We start from the raw sequence: 25,327 nt of genomic DNA, 5'->3' as shown, positions 1-25,327 counted from the left end.
TCTGCAAAATGAAGAAATGTAAATGTTTTTAGAAACTTCAAAATTTAGATGGGAAAATGTCCACTATGCCAATTTCAAAAGCACAATTCAGTTTAGAAACATTTCACATTTTCACTTAAGTTAATTCCTGGCTATATTTGACTATTATATACCATACCCATCGTTTTAAGTGCAATTGTCATTTATGTATTTAATATAAAAAATACAGTTGATTTCTAAATTTACAGGCTACGAAATCATAGCACTCGAAATAGTTTCTATTTTTAGACACGCAGTGGCGCTATTGACACATTCATCCATATGAACTGTAGGCCTACAACTGCATTCACTGTTGGTGTGCAGGATTTTGTTGTGTGGATCAGATGAGGGTGATTGCTGGCAGGTGTGTGGGGGGGGATTATGGAGTGAGAGCAGGTGGGAGCAAGGGAGGATGATAGGAAGTGTAGTGCAGAGGTGACAGGTATATCGTGACAGTTGTTTAATAAAACAATTAAAATATAATGATGCGTTCTCTCTATGAGCACGTTTCAACAAATTAATTAGACTTGAATTGTAATGAATTATGACTGTGTATGCCTAATAATGATAACGCTTTTTAATGAATGAAGGTAAACAAAATATAAAGATTTTAATAAATAAATGTATTCTTTCTATGGCTTCCCGATTTCAACAATTACATTGTAATTACTTTTTTAGTGACTATTATCACTGCTATGTATGCCCAATAAACCCGTTTTTTCAACTCTAATCTTACATGTGGTTTTATGCACACTGTATGACCAGTTACCAGTATTCCGCAGCGATAGAGCAATTCACGCTCTTTTTACCACTCAGTAAAACGTCTCGGGTTACTGGATGTAACCCTGGTTCCCCGAGAGAGGGGAACGAGACGCTGCGTCATATCAACGCTACGGGGAATGCCTTCAGCATGCGCTATCTGAAGTCACTATACAACTATTCCAATCTGGATTGGTGCGCGTCATCGTGCGTCATGACGTCACATGTGACGGTGACCCGGACGCTATATAAGGGTCACAGGAACAAGGAAATGACAGCTTCGACAAGGTTCAAAGCAGCTGCTCTCGGGGCGCCCCGAAGGTGGGGAGAAGGGACGCAGCGTCTCGTTCCCCTCTCTCGGGGAACCAGGGTTACATCCAGTAACCCGAGACGTTCCCCTTCGTTACGGGGAACTCCCGCTGCGTCATATCAACGCTACGGGGAACGAGTACCAGCTAGCCCCCACCGAGAACAGGTGCCCCTGGTGTGAAACATCTGGCACACTCAGAGGCGCTACGCCAGGAGTTGACAAAATCCCACTAGACTAAGAATCATAATCCTTATTTGGTGTGGTAAGGGAAAGATGCCTCAGCAACTTCAAAATTGAAATATGACCTGTATAACCTAGGCAGGTCCTTCTTGCAACTCCTAACCCGTCTAAAGGGAAAACTCCTTTCTTTGGAAGCCCAAAAACCAGGCTCTCTTGCACCGTCCATGCAACAGAGGATAAATACCTGAAAAATTAAAAGCCTCCGGTCCTATAGAGACCGGGGATGAGAGAAAGCTTATAATTCCAAAATACCCTGCAGCGCCGACAGGAGCCAGGGGTCACCTGTCAGCCTGCAACAACAGGATTCATCCAAGAAGCTACAGGATCAAATGGAGGTTATGGGACGGTCCCACGTGCCCACCCTCAGAGCATACGGAGGCAGAATGCGCCATAGAGGCTCTGAACATGGATGAGAGGTCCCGGAAGGGTGTAGAAATTCCCGTACTGAAGCCAATGGGCAGTAAACACTGGGTTCACCCTCCCTTAAATTATCCTGCATAGCCAGGAGTTCCGGAAGAAATTAGAACTAAATAGATCTAAACCCCCTCAAGGGCCAGACCCAAAGATTCCAATCTTCAGGACGCGGGTGGAATAAAGAGCCCGCCGCCTGAGTCAACAGATCTCCCCTAATTGGTAACTGCCATGGGGAGCCTGCCAGGAGACTAACCAGGTCGGAAAACCAAATCCGTGTCGGCCAGAATGGAGCTACAAGAATAGTATCTACTCCATACCTCCCTACTCTTTCCAGAACTCCAGGGAGCAAAGACACCGGGGGAAAGGCGTACAGACGTCGCCTCGGCCACGTCTGTACCATAGCATCCAGGCCCAAAGGCGCAGGGTGCGAAAGAGAGAACCAGAGCGGGCAATGAGAATTCTCATAAGAAGCGAATAAATCCACCTCCGCCTGGCCAAATCTCTCCCAAATGAGCTTCACCACCTCAGGGTGAAGCCTCCATTCCCCGGGCCTCGGCCCCTGCCTCGACAGGGTGTCCGCTCCCACATTCTCAACCCCAGGTATATACATGGATCTCACAGAGAGAAATTTGTCCTTAGACCACAGTAATATATGATGGGCTAACTTACACAGAGGTCGAGACCTCAAGCCCCCCTGATGGTTGATATAAGAGACCACAGATACATTATCAGACCTAACCAGGACATGATGGCCTCTGAGATCTGGGAGAAAATGCCTAAAGGCAAAAAACACTGCCATCATCTCGAGGAAATTAATATGTCGAGAAAGATGGCGGTCTTCCCAGACCCCCCGGGTGAAACGGCCCTCCATAACCGCACCCCAGCCAGTGCGGGAAGCATCCGTGGTCAGAATTTTTCTGTGACCCGAAGTTCCCAACACCTGGCCTTGAGACAGGAACCGAACATCTTTCCAACTGACTAGAGCACGTAGGCACCTGGACGTAACTCTAATCGTGCGGAAGGGGTTACCCCTCGGGGAAAACCCCCTGGTCCTGAGCCACCACTGCAGGGCCCTCATATGGAGCAGGCCGAAGGGAATTACCACTGAAGCGGCTGCCATAAGGCCCAAAACTCTTTGAAATCGTTTTACAGTGATGGCCTGACCTAGCCTAATCGTCTTGACCTCAGTTAAGATACTCTCGATACGAGTTTGAGTTAGTTGGACTCGCATGGCTTGCGAATCCCACTCTGTCCCCAGGAATGTTGTTCTTTGCTGGGGACACAAGGAACTCTTCTTAACATTGAGTCTTAATCTCAAGCACTGAAGATGACGCAAAACAACATCTCGATGTTGGATTGCCAGGCTCTCTGACTCTGCAAGAATTAGCCAATCATCTATATAATTAAGAATGCGAATCCCCTGAAGTCTCAATGGAGCAAGGGCTGCATCCATACATTTCGTGAACGTGCGAGGAGATAAGGCTAGGCCGAAAGGAAGAACCCTATATTGATAAGCTTTTCCCCCAAAAGCAAATCTAAGGAACTTCCTATGATAAGGAATGATGGAAATATGAAAATAAGCATCCTTAAGATCTATCGTCACAAACCAGTCCTCGGATCTAATTTGTTGAACGATATTAGGTATAGTAAGCATCTTGAACTTAAATCTCCTCAGAGATCTGTTCAAAACCCTAAGATCTATTATAGGACGAAGTCCACCATCCTTTTTAGGAACAATGAAGTACCGGCTATAAAAACCGAATTCCCTCTCCCGAACGGGGACAACCTCTATCGCCTCCTTTGCTAAAAGGGAATTAACTTCATCTTCCATCACCTGGCTTTGATCAGCAGGAACCAAAGTGTGCAACACCCCCTGAAAATGAGGTGGTTGAATTTTAAATTGGATCCTATAACCCTTCTTAACTATATCCAGAACCCATTTCGATATATTCGGAAGGCCTTTCCAGGCGTCTAAATAATCTGAAAGCGGGATGAGTCTTTCTGGGCTAGTCTCAGGTGATAAAGCAGATTTTACAGTGGCCTGAAGCAGTTTACTGGCAGGACGTAACTGAATCTTTTTCTTCTCTTTTTCAGCAGACCTCAAGAGGGTCGAATGAGACAGGGTTTTTGATAGTGCCGTACATTCGTTAGAAATGGGTGTAACCAGAGTCTGGTTACATCGATTTCCTGAGGGCTCCGTGGAGCGAAGTTTTAAAAATGTCACACGGAGGGGGACACCCTCTGAGGCCTGCGGATCCCGTCATGGCCTCTTGGCCGAAGCCTTCCTGCCCTGAATGACGGTCCTCAGATCCGTCTTCTGAGCCGGGGCTTTCGGCTGAGAGAGTTTCCTCCGGCGCCAGGCCTTTTGCGGGGGCGTCCGGGAGGCAACACTCTCCTTTTGCTGCTGGACATGTGAGGAGCTAGAGGCGGCACCCTCACGAGACTGCCCCCTGGCGGCAGGCTCGCGAGTCTTGGGATGACGGCAGGGAATCAGCTGTTTGAATGCGGCTGACTGCCTCCTCGTCTCCTGAAACCTCTCGACGACCTTATTAACACCGTCGCCGAAGAGGCCGCGAGGAGAGAGGGGGGCATCGAGCAGACAAGCCCTGTCCTTGTCGCCGATACCCGCTAGCGTCAGCCACAGGTGCCTCTCCGTAGCCACCAGTGCTGCCATAGAGCGGCCGATAGCACGAGCCGTCTCCTTGGTGGCACGGAGAGACACGTCTACCGCACGACGAAGTTCTCGAACATCGTCGTAGGAGACTTCCCCACTGTCATCCATTTCTTTTAGCACGTCAGCCTGGTATGCCTGAAGCAGCCCCATAGTGTGCAGGCAGCTACCAGCCTGACCCGCCGCCATATATGCCTTCCCCACCAAAGCTGATGTTGTACGGCAGGGCTTGGTGGGGAGCGCCGGAGCCTGCAGAGATGATGCCACACCGGGAGAGAGATGAGAAGCGAAAGTCTCTTCCACCCGTGGCATCCTCCCATAACCCATCTCCCTCGCTCCCATTATCTCAGAATATATGTGTGTATTGGGACCGGAAACACGGGAGGAGAAGGGTTTATTCCATGTCCTCGACACCTCGGTGTGGAGGTCATGAAAAAATGGCAGACTACGGCGTGGAGGTTGTGACTGGGTTTGCAGGAAACGTTCATCCAGCTTACTTTTAACAGCCGTTTCCTGCACCTGCGGTGGCCACTCAATATTTAATTTTGCCACCGCTCTGGTCACAACGTCCAGCAGCTCCTCAAAAGCAGGGGAATGGGATGGCGGTGTCACACATTCCTCTGCCTCGACACCCACAATATCTAACTCCTCGGAGCTAGATAAGTGAAGCGTCAGGTCCGTTTCGGGGCCGGGAGAAGCTGCAGTGCGGGCTCCCGAACCCTGAGCGGGACGAACGGATTCAGCATTGGAATGTTGAGAAAGGACCTCGGTCGTCTCAACATCCATTGCTAAATCCTTTTGTGATCCCCATGAATGCAGTCGCCGCGCTGCCTCAGCAGACGCGGGTCCTGATCCACGGGGAGCACGTGGTTGACCTGACTCTTCATCGAATAGAGCCAGGCGGGAACGGTGCTTTCTCAGGGGCATTTTCTCACAGTGCTCACAGGCAGCACCCTCAAGTGCTGCCTGAGCATGCTCCATTCCCAAACAAACCACACAAAGAGCATGAGTATCTCCTTCAGATAAAAAACGTGGACAAGGAGATACACATTTTTGAAAGCTCTTTTCCGCCATAATAACTCTTCAAAAGACAGACAACACCAAATAGAACAAACAGTAACACAGAGCGCTGCTGAAGAACAGAAGCTGTCATTTCCTTGTTCCTGTGACCCTTATATAGCGTCCGGGTCACCGTCACATGTGACGTCATGACGCACGATGACGCGCACCAATCCAGATTGGAATAGTTGTATAGTGACTTCAGATAGCGCATGCCGAAGGCATTCCCCGTAGCGTTGATATGACGCAGCGGGAGTTCCCCGTAACGAAGGGGAACACATTCCACAAACATTGCAGTCCTCCAGTACATTTACTAGCGATATAACACATTATTCACAAGACGAACGCACTAATTTACAAGAAACTGTGTAACGTAAACTGTAATGAGGTCCTGTCCAAGTACACTTGCAGTCTTGGCCACTTGAGAGCACATGCACGAGACAGGAAGTGAGCAAGACTGTCCCATGTCTTAAAATTTCAAAGCGCAGTGCCCTGAATGCACACTAAACCCACACTATCTCGAATCCTGCTTCGGAGTGGTTTTCAAAGCTAAGAGTATCCCAGCATGCATCATGTTCGGGAACTCACGTGATTGCGAGATGTCGATGAAAACATCCCACTGTAAGTTAAATTAATAAAATATTAGACCTACATATAATTTAGTAGTAAAATATAAAGTGTTGCACATTTTATTTGTGCAAAGATGAGTAAACTGTGTATTTTGTACACCATTTGCTATTGTTTTTATAACTGAATTAGAAGCACCACAGTTTTAAAATGGTGTCTTCTGTTACATACTGAACAAGACATTTAAAGGGATGGTTCGGAGTAATTTCAACCTAGGGTCCTTTGCACCATGACCTCGAGCCAAACACCAGGTCATGGTGCAAAGGACCCTAGATTGCAATTACTCCGGATCATCCCTTTAAAAGTTTATTTTAAAATGCAAAGAATTGAAAATCAAAATAAAGCACTGTAAACACATACATTTTTGCAACACTATAAGTGTGTCCCATTGGGTAATCAAATGTTTTACACACACTCACCAGCAGTCTTTACACCTACTTAAACACTTGGGCCAAATACAGGAAATACGTCATGCAAGTAGACAAGTGGTCAAGTGCAAAGACTGCAGGGGTGGGTATTTGGACAGGCCCTGTCTGTCATAAAACTCTGAACACTGGCCACTGACATCACTGCCATTAGCCTATATTATAGGCCGAGGTGCCTCACGTGCAGGGCAGGACTTAGGGGGCCTCTGGGCTTGAGTTTGTTTAGGCCCTACTTACGCCACAAACATCATCAGGGCTCTCCAGCCACTTATCAACCAGTCAAAAAAAAAGAAAGGGGCTACAAAAATGCCAATTAGAAAATAGCACTATTGTATCTGGGTAAGATTTAATGCAACAACCAGTGAAAAAAAAGCATATCCTGGAATTGTTCACGTGATTCTGCTACAACATCTTCCAAAAGTTTCGTTCACACACTTGAGCTCCGAGCATCACTTTGAGCAATGTTACAACAAATTCACAACTTGTTTGACTCAAACAATGACAACTTGACTGCTGTTTGAGAATGTTTACCAGATAATTAGCATCAGTTTTTCATGAGTGTCTACTAATAGCCAACAGTTTTACAGCCTGTTCACTGACAACACCTGCTCAGAACAAGTAGTCTAGGCCTAGTCGTATTTTCTTTATCACACGATGACTGACATATTGTCATATTATAAACATATCTCTCTCCAAATAGGTTTAATAATTTTATTAGCACTAAATAAATTAAAGTGTATTGCATAGTCGATGTTATAGGTCACTTTTAAAATAATGTCAAATTTTGTAATTATATCCTGGCCATGGATGTCACTCTTGCCTGTCTTCAAAACTTGAGAGCCCTGCATCATTATGGAGTAGCACAAATTACACAAAAATTTAAATATGCTTTGAGGTTCCTAGAACAATTAATATGCAACATGCCAATAGTCAAAGTTTAGTGGTAGGCTAATATAGTCATTATAATACAATATAATGCAGGATGTGCTCTCTCAGTTGAGAGAAGATCAAAACTTTATATAATGATAATAAAGCAAAGAGAAAACAGTATTTTCAAATTCATTGTCATAGCTATCTGTCCTCTTATGTCAGATTCTTAAATTTAGTCAACAAATTCAATCAGAATGCAAAGACACAGTGTATGGCTATTATGACCAAATAAAAGGAAGTCGGTATCATTAAAATCCATTTTTGGATTGACACAGGCTGTTTAGACATGGCATGTATGGATTTACACAACAAATTATAATTGCATAAATTATGTTGAGATTAATGATTTAAATGTAAACATTTTAATGTAGAAATATGAAATGATTGAAAAAAAATTTAAAAGTCTACTTTTTAACTATGAAACTTACTCCGCCAGTAGGTGGCGGCAAGTTTCCATCTTAATGAGGGAGTTCAATCCTTTATTCAACAGATTCCTTCAAAAATCCTAACAACTGTTTTTATGATTGGGTAGCCTTATTGAATCATTTACTCTTCTGATTCTGTCAAAAATGCAGATATTTTGAGGAACAAAACACGTGTTGCTCGGAGGCGCAGCGGTTCTGCTGTTTGTTCTGTTTTCTTTGACGGAGCAAAAACAGAATGTATCTATAAAAGTTACTCAGTAACTTTATTGAACTGTTGTATAAATGTCACATTTGCTATTGTGCAGATGTTCAGAAAAACAGCACTCTTGCTGGTGTGATAACTCACATATCATAGGCTTGTGTTATAAATATATAAAACAGGAACTCGTTAGGCCTAAATGTTTTTTGTTTGTTTTTATCATCTATGTCTATTCCTATATTGTGATGGCAGTGGAGAGAGCGCTCAAAACTCTCCAGAGCACATAATTTATTGAAAAATTTTATAGAAATGATCATTCTCTGTAAAGCAATGAGACGTGAACATGATCATTTATCAAGATTTTTCTAAATGTGCGCTCTTTTGGACTAAAAGCCTAACTGAAGCTGTTTAAAGTAGCCGATCGCAATGGAGCAGATGCGGATCAACATACGTGCTATTCTTTGTGAAATAAAGATAAATATCAGGTTGTGCCATTTGATTATGGCCTCGAAGCTCTCAGTCGGAGGATATTAATGCCCGGGTCTGTTATTACGTGCTCCCCCCGCCTTTCAAACTTTAGCCTTTCAAACTACTCCGTGAGCGCTGAAAGACGAAATTTCAAGCGCTCAAGTCACTACTTTGGGCTGATTATAGCCCTTGCTCGCACATGGCCAGACAGTGGAAATACGGCTAATAATTTCTGAATATCTGGCATACAAGTTAACCAAACAAAACAAACAAACAAAAATGGGTAAGGGAGGGGGCCCCCTACAGGGCGGGGCCCATGGGCTGCAGCCCAGTCAAGCCAATGGTAAGTCCGGCCATGCTCATGTGATCCTATAGCCTTTACACTTTTTCCAATGGTAAGAGCCTCAGTCTCTCTCATCTCCGTATAATAAGACAATTGTTTGACTTCATGCAGCGGTGTGCAGACCAATCGGCGGCTGACTTGAAGCAGTGCATGCAGGTGTCGAGACAGTGCCGATGACACGTGACAGTGACGTATGCCATCAATAGACCGGGGATGGTAACAATTTTGACCTTTCTGTCTATATCTCGTAGTACTTTGAAGTCAGTGTGTTCAAAATGTGATCCAAACTAGTTACAAGTGTCTGCTATTAAATTACATATTATCTTTGCAACACAAACAAAAAATGCATGGTTTCAAACACGAGGAGTGAAATGTTACAATTCACCCCATAGTCTGGGTTAGTTGTAACATACCCTGGGGTGAGATGTAACATTATGATATCCACTGGGGTGATATGTAACATAATGAAATAAGGATTTTGATAAAAAAAAATATTTTGAAAGATTTTTATTCAACACTGACTTTTCAATATAACTGATGTGTGTGTGTCACTCTTAGTCTCAGTGTGTTTGTCACTCTCAGTCATAGTAATTGACCATTATAAATTGAACTTGAACACAAACATTGTTTGTTTGTTTGTTACTGCCAGTGTTAGTATTGGCCATAGTAAAATTGAACACTTGAACAGTGTGTGTGTGTGTGTGTGTGTGTGTGTGTGTGTGTGTGTGTGTGTGTGTGTTTACTACAAAGCAGAAATTCCCATAACAACAACAACAAAAAAAGTAAACAAAAAAAAGTAACTTTCTTACCTCAAAATCATGTGCTGTGTCTGCCACAGGGCTCTACTTTATCACATGTGGAATAAGAACTAAACTGAGCATGTGCGAAGTGAATCAGGTGATTTGTAACTAGTTCCTGATTGGACAGATTGGAATTGTTACAACTGACCCATGTTACAACCATCCCCGGCCTCCCCTACCCCGAGAGCAGCCGGCTGATGACAGGGGGGCAGGGTTTCATATTATTTTGAAGTTTCCCCGGGCGCCGCCATTGGCTAGCGGACCATCACCTGCTGTTAGCATCCCATTGACTCCCATTCATTTTGGCGTCACTTTGACAGCGAATAACTTTACATCTGAGGCGTTTAAAGACTCCATTTGTCCATTATTTATTTCTAAAGAAACACGAAAATGTATAAAAGGCTCCATTACCTTGTATCTTACGTTATGGCCCCGTAGAAGCAGTTTTTGTAAAAATAGGCTAACGATTGCGTCATAACCACGCGACTCTCTGTCGCACAGTAGAGAGATTACCGTATGGACAGGAGGAGAAGCTCGCGCACAATCATGGGGACGTGGAGGCAAAATGACAAAGTAATGAATCAGAATACTTAGCAGAAGTTGCTCCTGCTCCTAACTCATGGACACCTCCTCCTACTCACACTCTCCGTCTCTGCAAGTTTCGGAAGGGAATGATTCAGATTTCTCTTGGCACAGCTACTAGAAGACAGACGGTTTGCTCACGTCACATCTACGTCGTCAAGCTCAGTTTGAGTCTGCGCAGTACGCTCGACCATCAGGAAGTAAGAGCTTCTAATTGATTTCATGTGTCTCCGTTGAATCCAATGGGGTCGCTGTGTCCAGTTTATATACTGTCTATGATTCATTCTCCAAAGCTGCTGCAGGAGCTCTGATGATGACACAGCTGTTTCACTATTGGCCGGATTCACCGCATGACAACGAATCATGTGTGTTTCGTGTTTATTCGAACACCTTCAGTTCCACTAATGTTAAAAATATATATATATATATATATATATAGGCTATATATACTTTTATATACTTTTAGATTTTAACAGTAAAATCTCTTTTAATGTAGTCGCGATGTTATATTGTGTCATGTTTATCAAAATAAAACTGATAAAAAAAACATAAACCCCACTGCATTGGTATTTAAAATGTATAGGCTTTAGTTGAACTTTATTATTGTACAAACATACACTAAGTATTAAAAAGAAAAGTATATGAAACGTAGATCAAACGTATTTGATACATATTGCATTTATTTCACTTCAGCTGTAATAAAATATATGCAAACACCACGAGCTTCACTATGGGAACCAGCCAGTGTTCTACTTCACGTCCGTTTTCAGCTCCTCCCTCGACTGCACGCGGCAACTCTCGCCGATCGACATCCAACCGAAGCTGACGTCGAAAACATCTGTAGGTTCCCATTTGGTTCTGACGCAGATGTGTGTTCTAACAGATGCAGCACGAGTTCCCTCAAAGGGGAACAAAGATCCTTCAAAGATTGTCCCCATTTGTAAACTAAAAGTTTCACGATGTAGGAAAACTAACTTGGTATAAAAAAAACAAAACATGAAACTACCATTATAACCAGTAGATGAGTAGATACCACCATTATAACCAGAGGAGTAGTTTTTGGCTCAGTAGCCATTTCCCTATATAGGCCAGCTTTTTTCACACGTTTTGCTTTTGAATTTATTTTTAGACATCAAATCACACTATAACATTTAAAAAAAAATCTATTTTTGTATATTTTGTCACTTGTAGGCCTACTGAAGTGTGAAGTTTATAATTGTAGGAATCAACTTCACAATTAATCTTTTATTTACATCATGTCTCAGCTATGTTTGTTATAATGAGGTCATTATGGTCATTATTTTCAACACATGTAGTATACAACTCAGTTAACCCTGCAATACAAATCTTTTTCTTTGCATTGACCTGACCATGCAGCCAAGGTATACCCAATTAATGCCCCTGGTATGCATTAATATAGATTAACAATTGCTGTGTTTTTGTTGTTGTTTTTTTTAACTTTGTTTTTTTGTTGAATTTTTAGTTTCCCTAATCAGAAAACTGGTTTCAGGGACCAGGACCACCATCTCATGACCCCTCCGAGACAACTCTTCCACCAGGATCTTCATGCTCAGCCAGTGGCTGCCATCCACTGCCAGACAGCATTTCAGATGGCTGTGAATGTTTTCAAATAAGGAGGTGTTTCTAAACTAGACAAAAGGGGAGTGAGTGTTGATAGGTCTCTGGCTGCATGTGCTTACAGCACAACTAATAAGCTCAGACTTTTACGCTACGTCACTGCACTGTGCATGGTTTAAAGTCTAACAAGTGGGTTAAATGTAGCTCTGGGTTAATATTTCAAGAATGTACGAGCATATAAGAATTTCACAGTTATATAAAGATAGCTTTGTTCATACAAAGGTAAAGAGGACCTGCAACAGGTTAATGTTGATATAGCACTTTTGTCATATTAACATTAGTTAAAGCATTAGGTACCATGAAAATGTAAGGTATTAGGTACCAAGTTAATTTCTACATACAGATATGCTTTATGGTTAACTTTTTAAACGGTATGAACTAATTGTGATCTATTATAAACAAATATGAATAACTAATGAATAAATATTATAATTCAGCACTGGCCTATATTAATATATATATATATATCTTTTTTTTTATAAATCACTTTTAAAAAGGTAAAAAAAAAAAATAATTTTTTTTTTTTTTTTTTAAATCACACATACATAATACTGATGATACTTTTAGGCATAAAGTAAAAAAAAAAAAAAAATCCGGTTGATACAACTGTCCTGATATCAAAATAAAAAAATAAAAAAAGATTGAAAAGTATGAAATTCTTAAACATGTATTATGAAGTACCGTAGTTTGGCTTAATAGTGTTTAATAGTTCTGAGACAATATATATATATATATATATATATATATATATATACATGCAGAAATAAAAACATAAAACAGGAAATTATATCATAAAGATGACCCCTGCAGAAAAATGACAAAAAGTACCTTAAAATATCAGATAATTTGACTTTTTTTATGATCAAAGGCAAAGTTCATGTGGTGCAAATCCCAGTTTCTGCATGTGTATTTATTTTCAAAAAGATTAAGTCAAACTACTTGATTCATTTTTAAGAATTTTATTATTTTATTTTTTAGAAAGCAGTTGTATCACCCAGACAATTTTTTTACTTTATGCCTAAAAATATCTAAATTAATTTTGAAAAAGGGATTCAAAAATGTAAAACATCACAATCATAAAACAGGTGTATTCAAGTTTTTGTATATATGATTTGCAATTTTAATTGATCAGACAAAAAATTAAGGTAAGGTCACTGATAGTAATTTGTAATCACTGAAGTTTTTTCCCCTTCACAATTGTTTATAAATCCAGAAATCATTCAAGAATTTACGATTTTTTCTGGTTCATTCAGAGTTTATTAGAGGTTAAAGTTTCTGCTTTTATCTTTACCTTTTGACAAAATGTTCAAAACAATTATGCAATTCTAATGAATTTTATAGAAAGCCAACACATCTAAATCTAAAATCCTGCACTGGTTTCAGAGCAATTCAGTACACGAGTAAATCTAACATGATCCAACATACTGTTAAAATATATACAAGAGTCAATCTCACAAAGCACTTTCATGATGCAGGTGGAAAAAGTGGCTTTAGCAGGTCACTTAAAATGTACTTAAAAATGTACTTTTAAAGGTTGTCATGTATACCGGAAGACATACATACCATACAGATTAGAATGCATCCACACACCCTATACTTACATCAAATCTAATGTCTCTCTTTCTCTCTGGTTATTCTGTCACACAAATCTTATTATAGGCCACACTGAATTCAAATCTAATGCCTAAATACCATAAATATCAAATATATATGAATACCTTAAGGCCTTATAAATTCAGCTATTAATGTTCTAATCAGTTTGATACTAAAATTGGTTTGCTGTTCTTGTCTATATGAAATATAAAATAATGTGTTTTTTTGTTTACTTTAGTGTCATTTCGGATGACAAAACGGCTCTGATTCCACTGTGGGAGCAAGGAAAGGATAATGGACCCTTTTTCACATTTCCTACAAAAAAACCGTGTTAATGTGTGTGAGATTGTGTGGAATATTCTCAATCAGAGTCAAAATGGTGAAAAATCAATTTAGTTAACCCTGGAGTGCAGGTGGGCCCAGATACTGCATAGGGCATGATTTACTCACACTTTCACTCAAATAAAATAAAATAAAAACACTGGCCGGCACACATCTGTCTTTCTTTTCCACTGTCTAAGCATTCTATATTATCAAAAATAAAAATAACTGTGCTCATTTAAAAATGTTGCTGTCACCTGTTGTTTAGCTGTATTAGCAGGTTCAAATCATCACATTTTGCCTGAGAAACTATACAATTTAATCTAATATAATTTATATGATTTTATCTGCAAAATTTTAAGTACTAAACAAAATATAGTTTTGGTAAATAAAATTACATTCTTATACCTAAAAATCTATTTTTGTCTTTATAAAATCTGCATGTGTCTATTTATAGCATTGACAACCATTAATATGGGATCTGGGAGGAAGTGGGTAAATAACAAAAGGATCATATGAATCCTAGCTTATCCCTGATTGGTGGAATTGGTGGTGATGTTACAACCATACCCAGCCTCTTCCTATATGTGTGGTTTCACAAAAATAAAAATAAATAGCCTATAAATGACCATTAAAACAAATCTGTTTATCTGTATCTGTTTAGCTATGAGCACTGTGCCACTGTTCGTCCGACTATTTGTACTGTATTTTATTTTATTTTTTATTCTAAACTGTTTTAATTATTCTTATTTCTACCTTTGTGTATGAAATGTGTTATATAAACAAATTTACCTTGCCTTTATATCTCCAACCAATGTGAAAGCTAGCTAACAATATATTAAACATGATGCTCAATCTTAAGCCTTTTGGTTAAACTAGCCGTTTTAAAGAGAGAAAACAAGAAATTGAGAAATGTCTAAATATGAAAAAGAATCAGTTTGTACAATTGCTGATCTGTTAGGAAAAACAAAGATTGGAGCAATTATAATCGGAGATTATATTTCACACAAATATCTAACACAACACTGAACTGTAACGAAAACCAAAGTAAAACATACTTAATTTTGCACATTCTAGCTTGCCCGCCTAAATTAATATTTCAGCTATCATTATAACGTGCAATCAGGGTCGAAAATAGTCAAATATCAGCGTATTTCAGGAGGAAGGAGGATGTCAACCTTCAACAAAAGTACTTTGTCTCAGTGACGAGATAAACTTTTTGATGTGGTTTGTTGTGAAGGGGGCGTGGTAAAGTGGAGTCTGCAGTGGAGAAGAGCAGTGAGAAGTGGGTCAAGTGCAAATGATTAACACCTGTTACTAATTCCGGATAAATAGAGCCAGCAGACCTGGGAATGGGGAATGCTGAGCACACATTTTATGTTGTTGAACATTCGTTATTATGTTGAAGACACAGAAGCGCTACTTTCGTTTCGTTGTTTGTTTGTTTTTTATGAGAGAGAACAATAAAAGACTCTGGAACCTTGCTGACCTGACTTCTTTGTCCTTTTTTATTTTGTGAACATTGTTAAAGCACACTTGTTAAAGTGAGCAACGATACTGTTAGTGCAAATGTACATGCAATTGGATGCAAATGTAATTATGGGAGCTTACTTGTGACAATGGTTTTGGCTTCTTAGTTGCCATTCCTCCAATCATGACCATGTTAGGCATCAACGGTCGTGGCAATTCCAAGGCAAAGTCAAAGCGCATAAACCAGAGAGCTGCACGGCTCATGATCTCAACTATCGATGCTTTTCTCTGCAGTACACGTGAGGCGATCTCATCTGCATGAGTAAACAAATGTCTGCAAGCCATGGGCTGCAGGAGAGTCCTTATCAGGTTCACACTTCTTTGCCAAAGATTCATGTGGTCCGTAAAGTGAGTTAAAGGTTGTGGAACATAAGAGGCTGGAACTGGACATTGACTGGCAAGAGCATCAAAACCACAAGGAAGGTTTATTTGCATATAAATAGCTGGAACGGAGAGATATTCACCAGCTATAGCTCCAGTGGGCTCAAATGGATCTGTGAGAATAGCATCAAAGCTGTAGTCTTGCAGTTCATTCATCAATTCCTTGTTGAAGAGCAGACCCTCTGCGTTCCTCACTATGAAGCTTTGAAGAAGATCCAGTGAAATAATGAACACCTGGAACTTGGCCAGGTCTGTAGAGATATCAATACTTAGAACTGTCTTTAACTGATCTGCTAAGTCTGCTTCTAATTCAGCCTTGGTGTAGTTCACTGGATATGTCAGAGTGGTGGTATTCTGTGAAGGACCCATACTCAGACTCGCCTCTGGAATGACAACCACCACCTGGTTTCCTCTCCTCCCCAGCTCCTCCACAATAGGCTTCATCCCTAACCAGTGACTGCCATCTGATGGAATAACCAACAGTTTCCCAGCTTCAGCTGAACCCAAGAGGAACAGAACCAGGAGCAACCACACGCCAGCCATTTTATCAATGCTATACTGTAATAAAATCTCTCACTGTGGCTTTTGCCAGCTGTAGGTGAGGTCGACGAGAAACAACCAGGAAATGTGTAGCTTATACTACTTTAATATCTCACAATGAGTCTGGCTTATGCAAGCAGAGGTGGAGATCCTTGCAACTGGGTGGGACTTTATCTAAATAAGGTGGTGAAGCAACCAATCGGGGTGAAAGTTTAAAAAGATTTTTAAAAAAGGGGTTGGGGGAGAGGAAAACTATACTTTTTATAAATGATTTTTGTCAAATGCAAAACTCATGGCAGCATGAAATGTCATAAGGTGCAACATAAGCAAAATACTGGATGTGCTGGTAGAGTAACTAAAGATTTAAAAATGGATGAGGACATGTTAAAATTTGTATTTGCAATTTTACCTCACATTTGAACAGAAATCGAAATATTACAGAATACTATTATATCTATTTATCACTAATCTATAACCTATTATACAAGCACTAACCAAACACTAAGACACTTTAAAATGCTACATTTGAAACAGACACTAAAATCTGTGAAACAATGTCTTATTAAAGTTCATTACTAATTCTAGTTGTGCCCTTTTAAACATTTCTTTTTAAATAGTGAAGAATGAGCTCGAAGATAAAAATCAAACACAGCCTGTCTTCAAATACTGGCCTTTTATCTGCATGTGTGTTTATAGGGATAGAAGCCTTGTTGACCAGCTAAGCTTGCAAATTGTGATCATGTATGGCATGATTGGCTTATACAAAAACTAACAGTCCAAAACCATGCATGCCTCACAGTTTCCAACAGTGAGACTTCCCTCTGTAGGAACTGCAAGGCAACTGCATCAGTTTAGAGTGAGACTGCACACTGCTACTGGAATTACTGTAAAAAATTACAGTAGCCAGTTAACAACTGAAATTAAGGATTTGTCAAAAAAGATAAATAATAAAATGGATGATATGATTAAAATATTAATGACATCTAGAGTCAGAAAATTTAAATATATTTCTGCTGATACATGCATTCATTGAGCACATTGTGCTGAACGGAGAGGAGGAGGAGGTGTGTGGGCGCTGGGGAGGTTTTGCACTTTGCCCCTGGACACAGAAACTGGAGAACTAGTTACAGAAACTCTAAGAACTAGTTCGGAGAGTTTTGTAAAAAGATAAAATTCCAGAAAGTGTCAAACATGTTTTAGAACTATTGTTTTCTTTTCTCACACAGACCTGTGAAAAGGCTCAGAGAGTTTCTCCCTCTTCCAACATCTTAATGAATGCATTACTTGATCCCACTTACTGTTGCAAATTTCACAATGACTTAAAATCTCTCAAAAGTTCCAAAAGCTATTACTATTTTTATAAGAGCTTATTATAAGAGCTATTAAATGACTAACCTTTGTCAGAGGTTTTGCTTTCTTGCTGTCCATTCCTCCGACTACGATCATGTTTGGCATCAACGGACGTGGAAATAGTAAAACAAAGTCTGAATGCATAAACCAGAGAGCTGCACGGCTCAAGATCTCCACCATCGATGTTTTTTTCTGCAGTACACGTGAGGCGATCTCATCTGCACGAGCAAACATACGTCCGCAATCCATGGGCTGCAGGAGAGTCCTTACCAGGTTCACACTTCTTTGCCAAAGATTCATGTGGTCAGTAAAGTGAGTTAAAGGTTGTGGAACATAAGAAGCTGGAATTGGACACTGACTGGCAAGAGCATCGGCACCACAAGGATGGCTTGCTTGTATATAAATGGCAGGAACTGAGAGATATTCACCAGCTATAGCTCCAGTGGGCTCAAATGGATCTGTGAGAATAGCATCAAAGTTGTAATCTTGCAGTTTCTTCATCAAAGCTTCGTTGGAGAGCAAACCCTCAGCATTCCGGGTTATAAGAAAATTAAGTAGATCCATAGTGTTGTGGAAACTCTGAAACCTGGCCAGATCTGTAGATAAATCTTTACTTATCAAAGTAGAAACACCTGCATTCACCTGCTCTTGTAGCTGGGTCTTGGTGTAGGGTACTGGATATGTCAGAGTAGTGGTGTGTTGTGAAGGACCCATACTCAGACTCGCTTCTGGGATGACGACCACCACCAGGTTTCCTCTACGGCCAAGCTCCTCCACCAAAGGCTTCATGCCTGTCCAGTGGCTGCCATCTGAAGGAACTACTAATAACTTTCCAGCCTCTGCTGATCCCAGGCAGAAAAGACACAAGAGCAACACAGAAGCAGCCATTCTAAAAATCCTATCATACATAATCAGCAATAATTACAAGCATATGAGCTTGTAGTATTGGTAAGAGCTAAGAAGATTGTCTTATAAGTCTGCAAGCACTTATGAATTTGGGATCATGCGGCACAGGCTTTTATCCTGAAAGGGGAGTTTAAACAACCAACAGTAGGCAGGGCCTGAAAAGTTGACAATCTCGATTCTTAAGCGGCAAAGCATGCCCTTAGTAGCAGAGTGAGAAAAGTATCCAGATCTCATAAATTAAAAAAAGCTGAGTGATATTTTAACCATATTTTACTTTTTAAAATTAATTTATTACAATTTGACTAAAGATTTTGAAGGCAAACCTTTTTTTTTCTTTTTTTTGAGACAAAGTTCATTAGTGAATCATTCACAACAATATCAGGAACATGCTGGTTCTCTTTACATTTGAAGCTGATGACAGGCAGCAAGGGTAAGATGACAGCTATTGAATTTCTTGTGGGAAAGTTTATTTAATCATTTAAAAGTGAGTCTCCAAATACTTTTTGGTGCCACTGTATGCATTCTGTAAATTGCTTGTTTTACTGATTTTAAACCTTAAAGGATTAGTTCACTTTAAAATGAAAATTACCCCATGATTTACTCACCCTCAAGCCATCCTAGATGTATATAACTTTCTTCTTTCAGACAAATACAATCTGAGTTATTTTTAAAAAGATCCTGGCTCTTCAAAGTTTTATAATGGCAGTGGACTGCAACCAACAGATTGAAGCTCAAAAACGTGTATTCATCCATCATAAACGAACTTCACACGGCTCCAGGGGGTTTAATAAAGGCCTTCTGAAGCAAAGCGATGAGTTTGTGTAAGAAAAATATCCATATTTAACACATTACAAAGTAAAATTCTAGCTTCCGGCCAAATGTCCATACGCAGTCTATACTTGCCCCTAATGCGCAACTTACGAAACTTATGATGTCAGAAGTAGCGTCGTGCATCATAGTGTAAATATGAGCAGTAAATATGAGAATCAAGTGGAATCCGTATGTTCGTTTGGCCGGATGCTAGTTATTTTACTTTATTACGTTTTAAATATTCATATTTTTCTTACACAAACTCATCGTTTTGCTTCAGAAGGCCTTTATTAACCCCTTGGAGCCGTTTGGGGTTTGTTTATGATGGATGGATGCACGTTTTTGAGCTTCAATCTGTTGGTTGCAGTCCACTGCCATTATAAAACTTGGAAGAGACAGGATATTTATTAATATAACTCCGATTGTATTTGTCTGAAAGAAGAAAGTCATATACACCTATAGGGTGGCTTGAGGGTGAGTAAATCATGGGATAATTTTCATTTGAAAGTGAACTACTCCTTTAAGACTTTAACCATTAAGACGTCACCACTTTCTCACCTAATTTTCTTCAACACAGTCTGCAAAATAATCAAGTTTTTTACTAAACATAGATTTTTTATAAAGACACCTTTCAGACAAAAGGTAGACTTTGAGTCCTCTATAGTCAACTCTAGCTATCAAAGCATATCAACCGAGCACATAAACTTTTTTACAAAGTACATCGACCGCTTGTAGCTTACTTATTATCTCTATTAGAATGTGCAAGGTCATGCTTGCACTGCAGTGGGGATCCAAAATGCGTGAAAGTTTGGAATGTGGTTATATGACAAAAGGCATGTTTCTCTTGATGCTCTGATAGCGCAGGTATGATGCTGGAAATAATTTGTTAAAAGGAATATAAAAGAAGTTACTGATTGTCTTCATGTAACATGCATTTGTGAATTGAGCTTTTCTTGGTTGCAAAAAAAAAAAAAAAATTCATCAGTATTGTAGTTTAAAAACTGAAATTGTTAAATGAACTAATATACCACTGTTTATAAAAGAATATGTGATGAAAGCATCTACAAAATAAAGAAATGTAAATGTAGTTAACATCTGGTGTTGTCTACCTTATATAGTCACGACACTGAGAAAATAGTGACTAACAGGTGGCCTAAAAAATGACATGTCCACTTTGATTGCCAATTCCAAAAGTACAATACAGTGTAAAAAGTAACATTTGATATTTTCATTTAAGTTAGTTTCTGACTAGATAGTTTGACTATTAAATACCATACTACCCATCATTTAAAGTGCAATCATCATTATTTATGTATTTACTATTGAAAGAACAGCTGATATCTAAAAAGAACAGGCTACAAAATAGCACTCTAAATAGTTTAGCTTTTTACACACAAGGTGGCGCTATTGACACATTTATCCACATGAACTGCATTCACTGCATTGAAGTTGCACTTCTCACAGTTTAAAGGCCCACTGAAGTGCCTTGAAACCTGCAGCATTATTCAATGTGTTGACGTAATTTCCACCGAAACAGGAAGACAGGGCGGGACATACCGAACAGCCCCTCCCCTTTTAAAGAATAACTAATAGTTTTATGTTTATATCACAGCTCGGCCAGAGCAGTTGAGCTCAGTACAGCCGCAGTTTCCTCCTAATCTCCAACAGTGCGTGTCCACTGGAAGTGCCTTCCTGTGGAAGTCGAGCTCACATGCGCCAGTGGACACGCACTGTAACTGTTTCTCCTCCTAATCTCCTCTGTATCGCTTTAACATTCTGTGCAGGATTCAGATGGTCCAATACGTTTTCTGGTATACGCCAACTCGCGCATATGCTATCGTATCTCTGGACCAGAGCAGACTGTGTGCATGCTTTGGCGGTTCGCGATGCTAACGTGAAGCCAGACTTAATTTGCCTCAATGGAAAGCATATTTACACCGTTTGATTCATTCCCTATCCCATGTAGTGCACTATGTGCCATTCACCATGTAGAAAATAGTAAATGTATGAAAAAGTGACAGATTTTAGCCGCAGCTTTAGAGTCTATTTATAATGTAGGGGGCAGGATGCTTTAGATTCTAGAGAGCATTTGATTGGACAGAAAATCTGATGAGAAGCTTAAGTGCAGAGTGATGTCATCAAAATCATTGATTGGAAGTGAGAGACTGAGTTTTGAATGCTTATATCTTCTAAATGTTCATTTTGTCATTGTTTTGGAGCACACTAGTTTATAGATAAGAGTAAGGCTAACATAGACATACTAAAAGCCAAAAAACTTCAATCTTGATTTCATGGGGACTTTAACTGCATAAATATCCAGTAATCCAGATGGAAGACATGTGCTTTTCGCCCATGTATTTTAAACAGAGAGTGAAGCATGAACTTAAAGATCAAACTCAAATAAAACCAGCCTCTATATGCGTGATTACAAAGATGACTTTTTTTAAAACAGTTAATACTACAAATGACAAAGTTTTGCACAACATACAATGGAAAATATGATGCAAGTCAACCAAATGGTGCAAAACTAGCCTAATATCTACTGACCTAATAATTAGCCAAAATAATATTGTGCCTTCACTCTTTAGAAACTTAAAGAACTGCATCTGTTCACTGTAAAAAAATTCTAACCCTCCCAAATCAAAAATTTCAAGTGACCGATAACATCTAAATTTTTCAATTGCCCCAAGTGAAATTCTTGTTGCAATAGTCTGTTAACATTGGCTCAATGAGAAATAATACGTCAGACTAATTGAAAAATGTAGATGTTATCGGTCACTTGAAATTTTTGACTTGGGGATGTAATTTTTTTTACAGTGTTTTAGAGTGAGTTTGTACATGGGAAAGCAATGGAATTACTGTGTTAGAGTTAGAGTAGTCAGATTTGAAATCAGATCTGAAATTGATGAAATAGTTGATAATAAGAAATGTATAAATAATAAAATGTACTGATTGATTGGAAATATTGATTACATATTGAGAAAGAAAAGGGCAATGTGTTTATGGTATAATGTGTATAATGTGTATTTACTGTTTTTCAGGTGTTGAATAAAAATGAGACTGCACTTTTCTTCCGAGGCCAAATTTAGACAAACTTTGCTAGTAGACAGCAAAGGAAATATTAGCAGTAGTGTAAAATGACAGCTATTAAGACTTACTTGTGACAAAGGTCCTGCTTTCTTGCTGTCCATTCCTCCAATTATGATCATGTTTGGCATCAATGGACGTGGTACTTCAAAGGCAAAGTCAAAATGCATAAACCAGAGAGCTGCACGGCTCATGATCTCCACCATCGATGTTTTTCTCTGCAGTACACGTGAGGCGATCTCATCTGCACGAGCAAACATACGTCTGCAAGCCATGGGCTGCAGGAGAGTCCTTACCAGGTTCACACTTCTTTGCCAGAGATTCATGTGGTCAGTAAAGTGAGTTAAAGGTTGTGGAACATAAGAAGCTGGAATTGGACACTGACTGGCAAGAGCATCGGCACCACAAGGATGGCTTGTTTGCATATAAATGGCAGGAACTGAGAGATATTCTGCAGCAATAACTCCAACAGGCTCAAATGGATCTGTGAGAATAGCATCAAAGTTGTAATCTTGCAGTTTCTTCATCAAATCCTTGTTGGAGAGCAAACCCTCAGCATTCCGGCTTATAATAACTTTAAGTATATCCATAGTGTTGATAAAACTCTGAAACCTGTCCATATCTGTGGATACATCTGCACTCAACATTTCATTAATTCCTGCATTCATGCTCTCTTGTAGCTGGTTCTTGGTGTAGGGTACTGGATATGTCAGAGTAGTGGTGTGCTGTGCTGCACCCATACTCACATTCACTTCTGGGAAGACGACCACCACCAGGTTTCCCCTACGGCCAAGCTCCTCCACCAAAGGCCTCATGCCTGTCCAGTGGCTGCCATATGCTGGAATCACCAATAACTTCCCAGCCTCTGCTGATCCCAGGCAGAAAAGACACAAGAGGAACACAGAAGCAGCCATTCTAACAATCATTCATAATCAGCAATTAATACAAGTATATGAGCTGGTAGTAATGGCAAGAGTTGGTTGTTTTGAATTTCTGCAAGACACTTATGACTTTGCACTTCTCAGCAGAGGTTTTTATCCTAAAAGGGATTTTGCTAAAGCCAACAAAGAAGGCAGGGCCTAAAAAATGTAACCTCCCACTCATCCACGGAAAACCACTCCCTCAGCTGGTCCGGTCCTGATACACCTTGAGTGAAATTAAGAAACGAACAAAAAACTTTGCGGCTGATAAACACCTTCTAAGTTCGAACTGCCATTGGCCAATGACGATGACATAATAGGCGGAAGTGCTTTGTCTGAGGGCTCCACCTTCTCATTCATTTCTGTCGCTCCGTCGAGGTCAGAGTGAAAACATAAGTAGAGCTGCATTAAAAACTGATTTTTTTTTTAAATTGAAATTAATACAATTCTGATTCCTAAAATTGAAGAATGTGCAACGCTGTTTTATCGTACTTGAGTTGCTTTGAAGCAATAAATCTATCTAGGCCTATATAACTTGATTTTAATGAAAGCTGTGCCAAACAGAACCGGTGCAATATCCAGCATTCATGTGATCAGCTTCTTAACTCTTCTTTTGTCAACGGCATCTCTGTCATTTTTGTTGCTGCGTTTGATATGTTATTGAAAGACGGTGTAGAAGAGGTTTTGAAAAATAGGCTATACTATAAATTAATAATACTGGATGAACTGAACAAAATTATTAGCTATAGGCTAATATACTAAAAGAGTGTAAAGGTGAGAGCTGCAAAGAGGTATAGGCTAACAAAGGTGTGGCTCCTTTGTGCCTCATTAGGCATGACACAACAAAGATAAAGCCAATGTATAGATGAACTTTAACACAGGGCCTTTAATTTAATTGTATATTTTATCATTTTAATTTTATTAAAGCACTTACACTAATAATTATTTGAGTTGTAAAAGTCATCATTTTTTAGTTGTAGGATTTTTGGTGTTCTGCCATGCCATGCCAACAAAGTTTTACAATAATTAGATATAACGACCGAAAAGTAGAGCAATTTTTTCACGTTAACATTATTGTTAGTGATGTGGCTATATATTAAAACAGTGTATTGTAATGTTTCCCGTTCCATTTGAAAAGCATGTAGACTGTAACTAAACCCCTTTCAGGCAGAGGGTGGACATTGAGCTGAAATGACTACTCCAGTCAAGATGACAAAGCCTCCTAAAACCTCTCACCCTTTTCTGTTTGCACTCATTTATCTGTGACCTGCCTGACAAGTCTTTCAAAGCCCATCAACCACTTGTAGCTTACATATCTTTAGAATGTGCATGGTCATGCTTGCAATGCAGTGGGGAGCCAAACTGTTTGAAATGTTTATCTGACAAAAAAAGCATTATTCTCCGGTTGTGCTGGCATGTTGCATGTTGCTGATAAAAGACATAACCAGTATTCTAAATATTTTCAATCAACATAAAACTGTGTAAAGCTGCCCAGTACATCGTTTTTTGTAAAGTCATGGTGGAGCAGAAGTCCAAACAATACCATAATGTTATAGGCTAAATTTTAAAAAAGTGATGTGTTTAGTTTATTTGTGACATATTTCCAGCTATACTGATGGTATGTACTACTATGACAGTTTATTGTTAGTTTGTAACTTAAGTAGTAAGTAGTTAAGTAGTTAGCCTAACTGAAGTGGTTAAACTGCTCTGCTGCTGGTGCACTAAAAAGAATGTAGGCCTACTTGCAGGAGATTGAAAAGTACATTGTAAAATTATGTGATATGAGAATATTCAGTTCAGTTCAGTTCAGTAATCATCTGGTGTGTTGTGTTCTTGAGACTCATAGACAGGAGGACACTAAACAGGTTACATACTTTACACACTTCAACGATTTGATGGTAAAGTCTCCCCCCGTTTTTCTTTGAAAATTTTTTTAAAGCTAAGTGTGTTCATTTTATACTTTTGAATACTAACCTAAATA

At 39.6% G+C, this 25,327-nt stretch overlaps 2 protein-coding genes across 4 annotated transcripts in view; both read right to left on the bottom strand.

Annotated features, from left to right (window-relative positions):
• The window catches only part of LOC309502995 (UDP-glucuronosyltransferase-like), a 51,940-nt gene extending 28,502 nt beyond the window's left edge, over positions 1-23,438 (bottom strand). Inside the window, exon 1 of one of the 3 annotated variants that reach the window (XM_082175680.1) lies at positions 22,498-23,438. In XM_082175680.1, coding sequence (XP_082031806.1) covers positions 22,498-23,352 — 855 coding nt within the window. In that variant the 5' untranslated portion in view covers positions 23,353-23,438. Of the gene's footprint in view, positions 1-17,668; positions 18,688-22,497 lie in introns of those variants that run through there. The other 2 variants (XM_082175677.1, XM_082175684.1) reach the window with 2 other exon arrangements.
• Positions 14,600-17,662, bottom strand: LOC309503000 (UDP-glucuronosyltransferase 1A5-like). The gene has a single exon (XM_082175690.1). The coding sequence runs from the start codon at positions 16,274-16,276 to the stop codon at positions 15,383-15,385; it is 894 nt and encodes a 297-aa protein (XP_082031816.1). The 5' UTR covers positions 16,277-17,662; the 3' UTR covers positions 14,600-15,382.
• Positions 23,439-25,327: the final 1,889 nt, after the last annotated feature.

The sequence above is a fragment of the Leuciscus leuciscus genome, assembly GCF_965113295.1.
Source record: "Leuciscus leuciscus genome assembly, chromosome: 7".
NCBI lineage: Eukaryota > Metazoa > Chordata > Actinopteri > Cypriniformes > Leuciscidae > Leuciscus > Leuciscus leuciscus.
The sequence above is the reverse complement of the archived record's forward strand: the minus strand, read 5'-3'. Positions and strand labels throughout refer to the sequence as shown.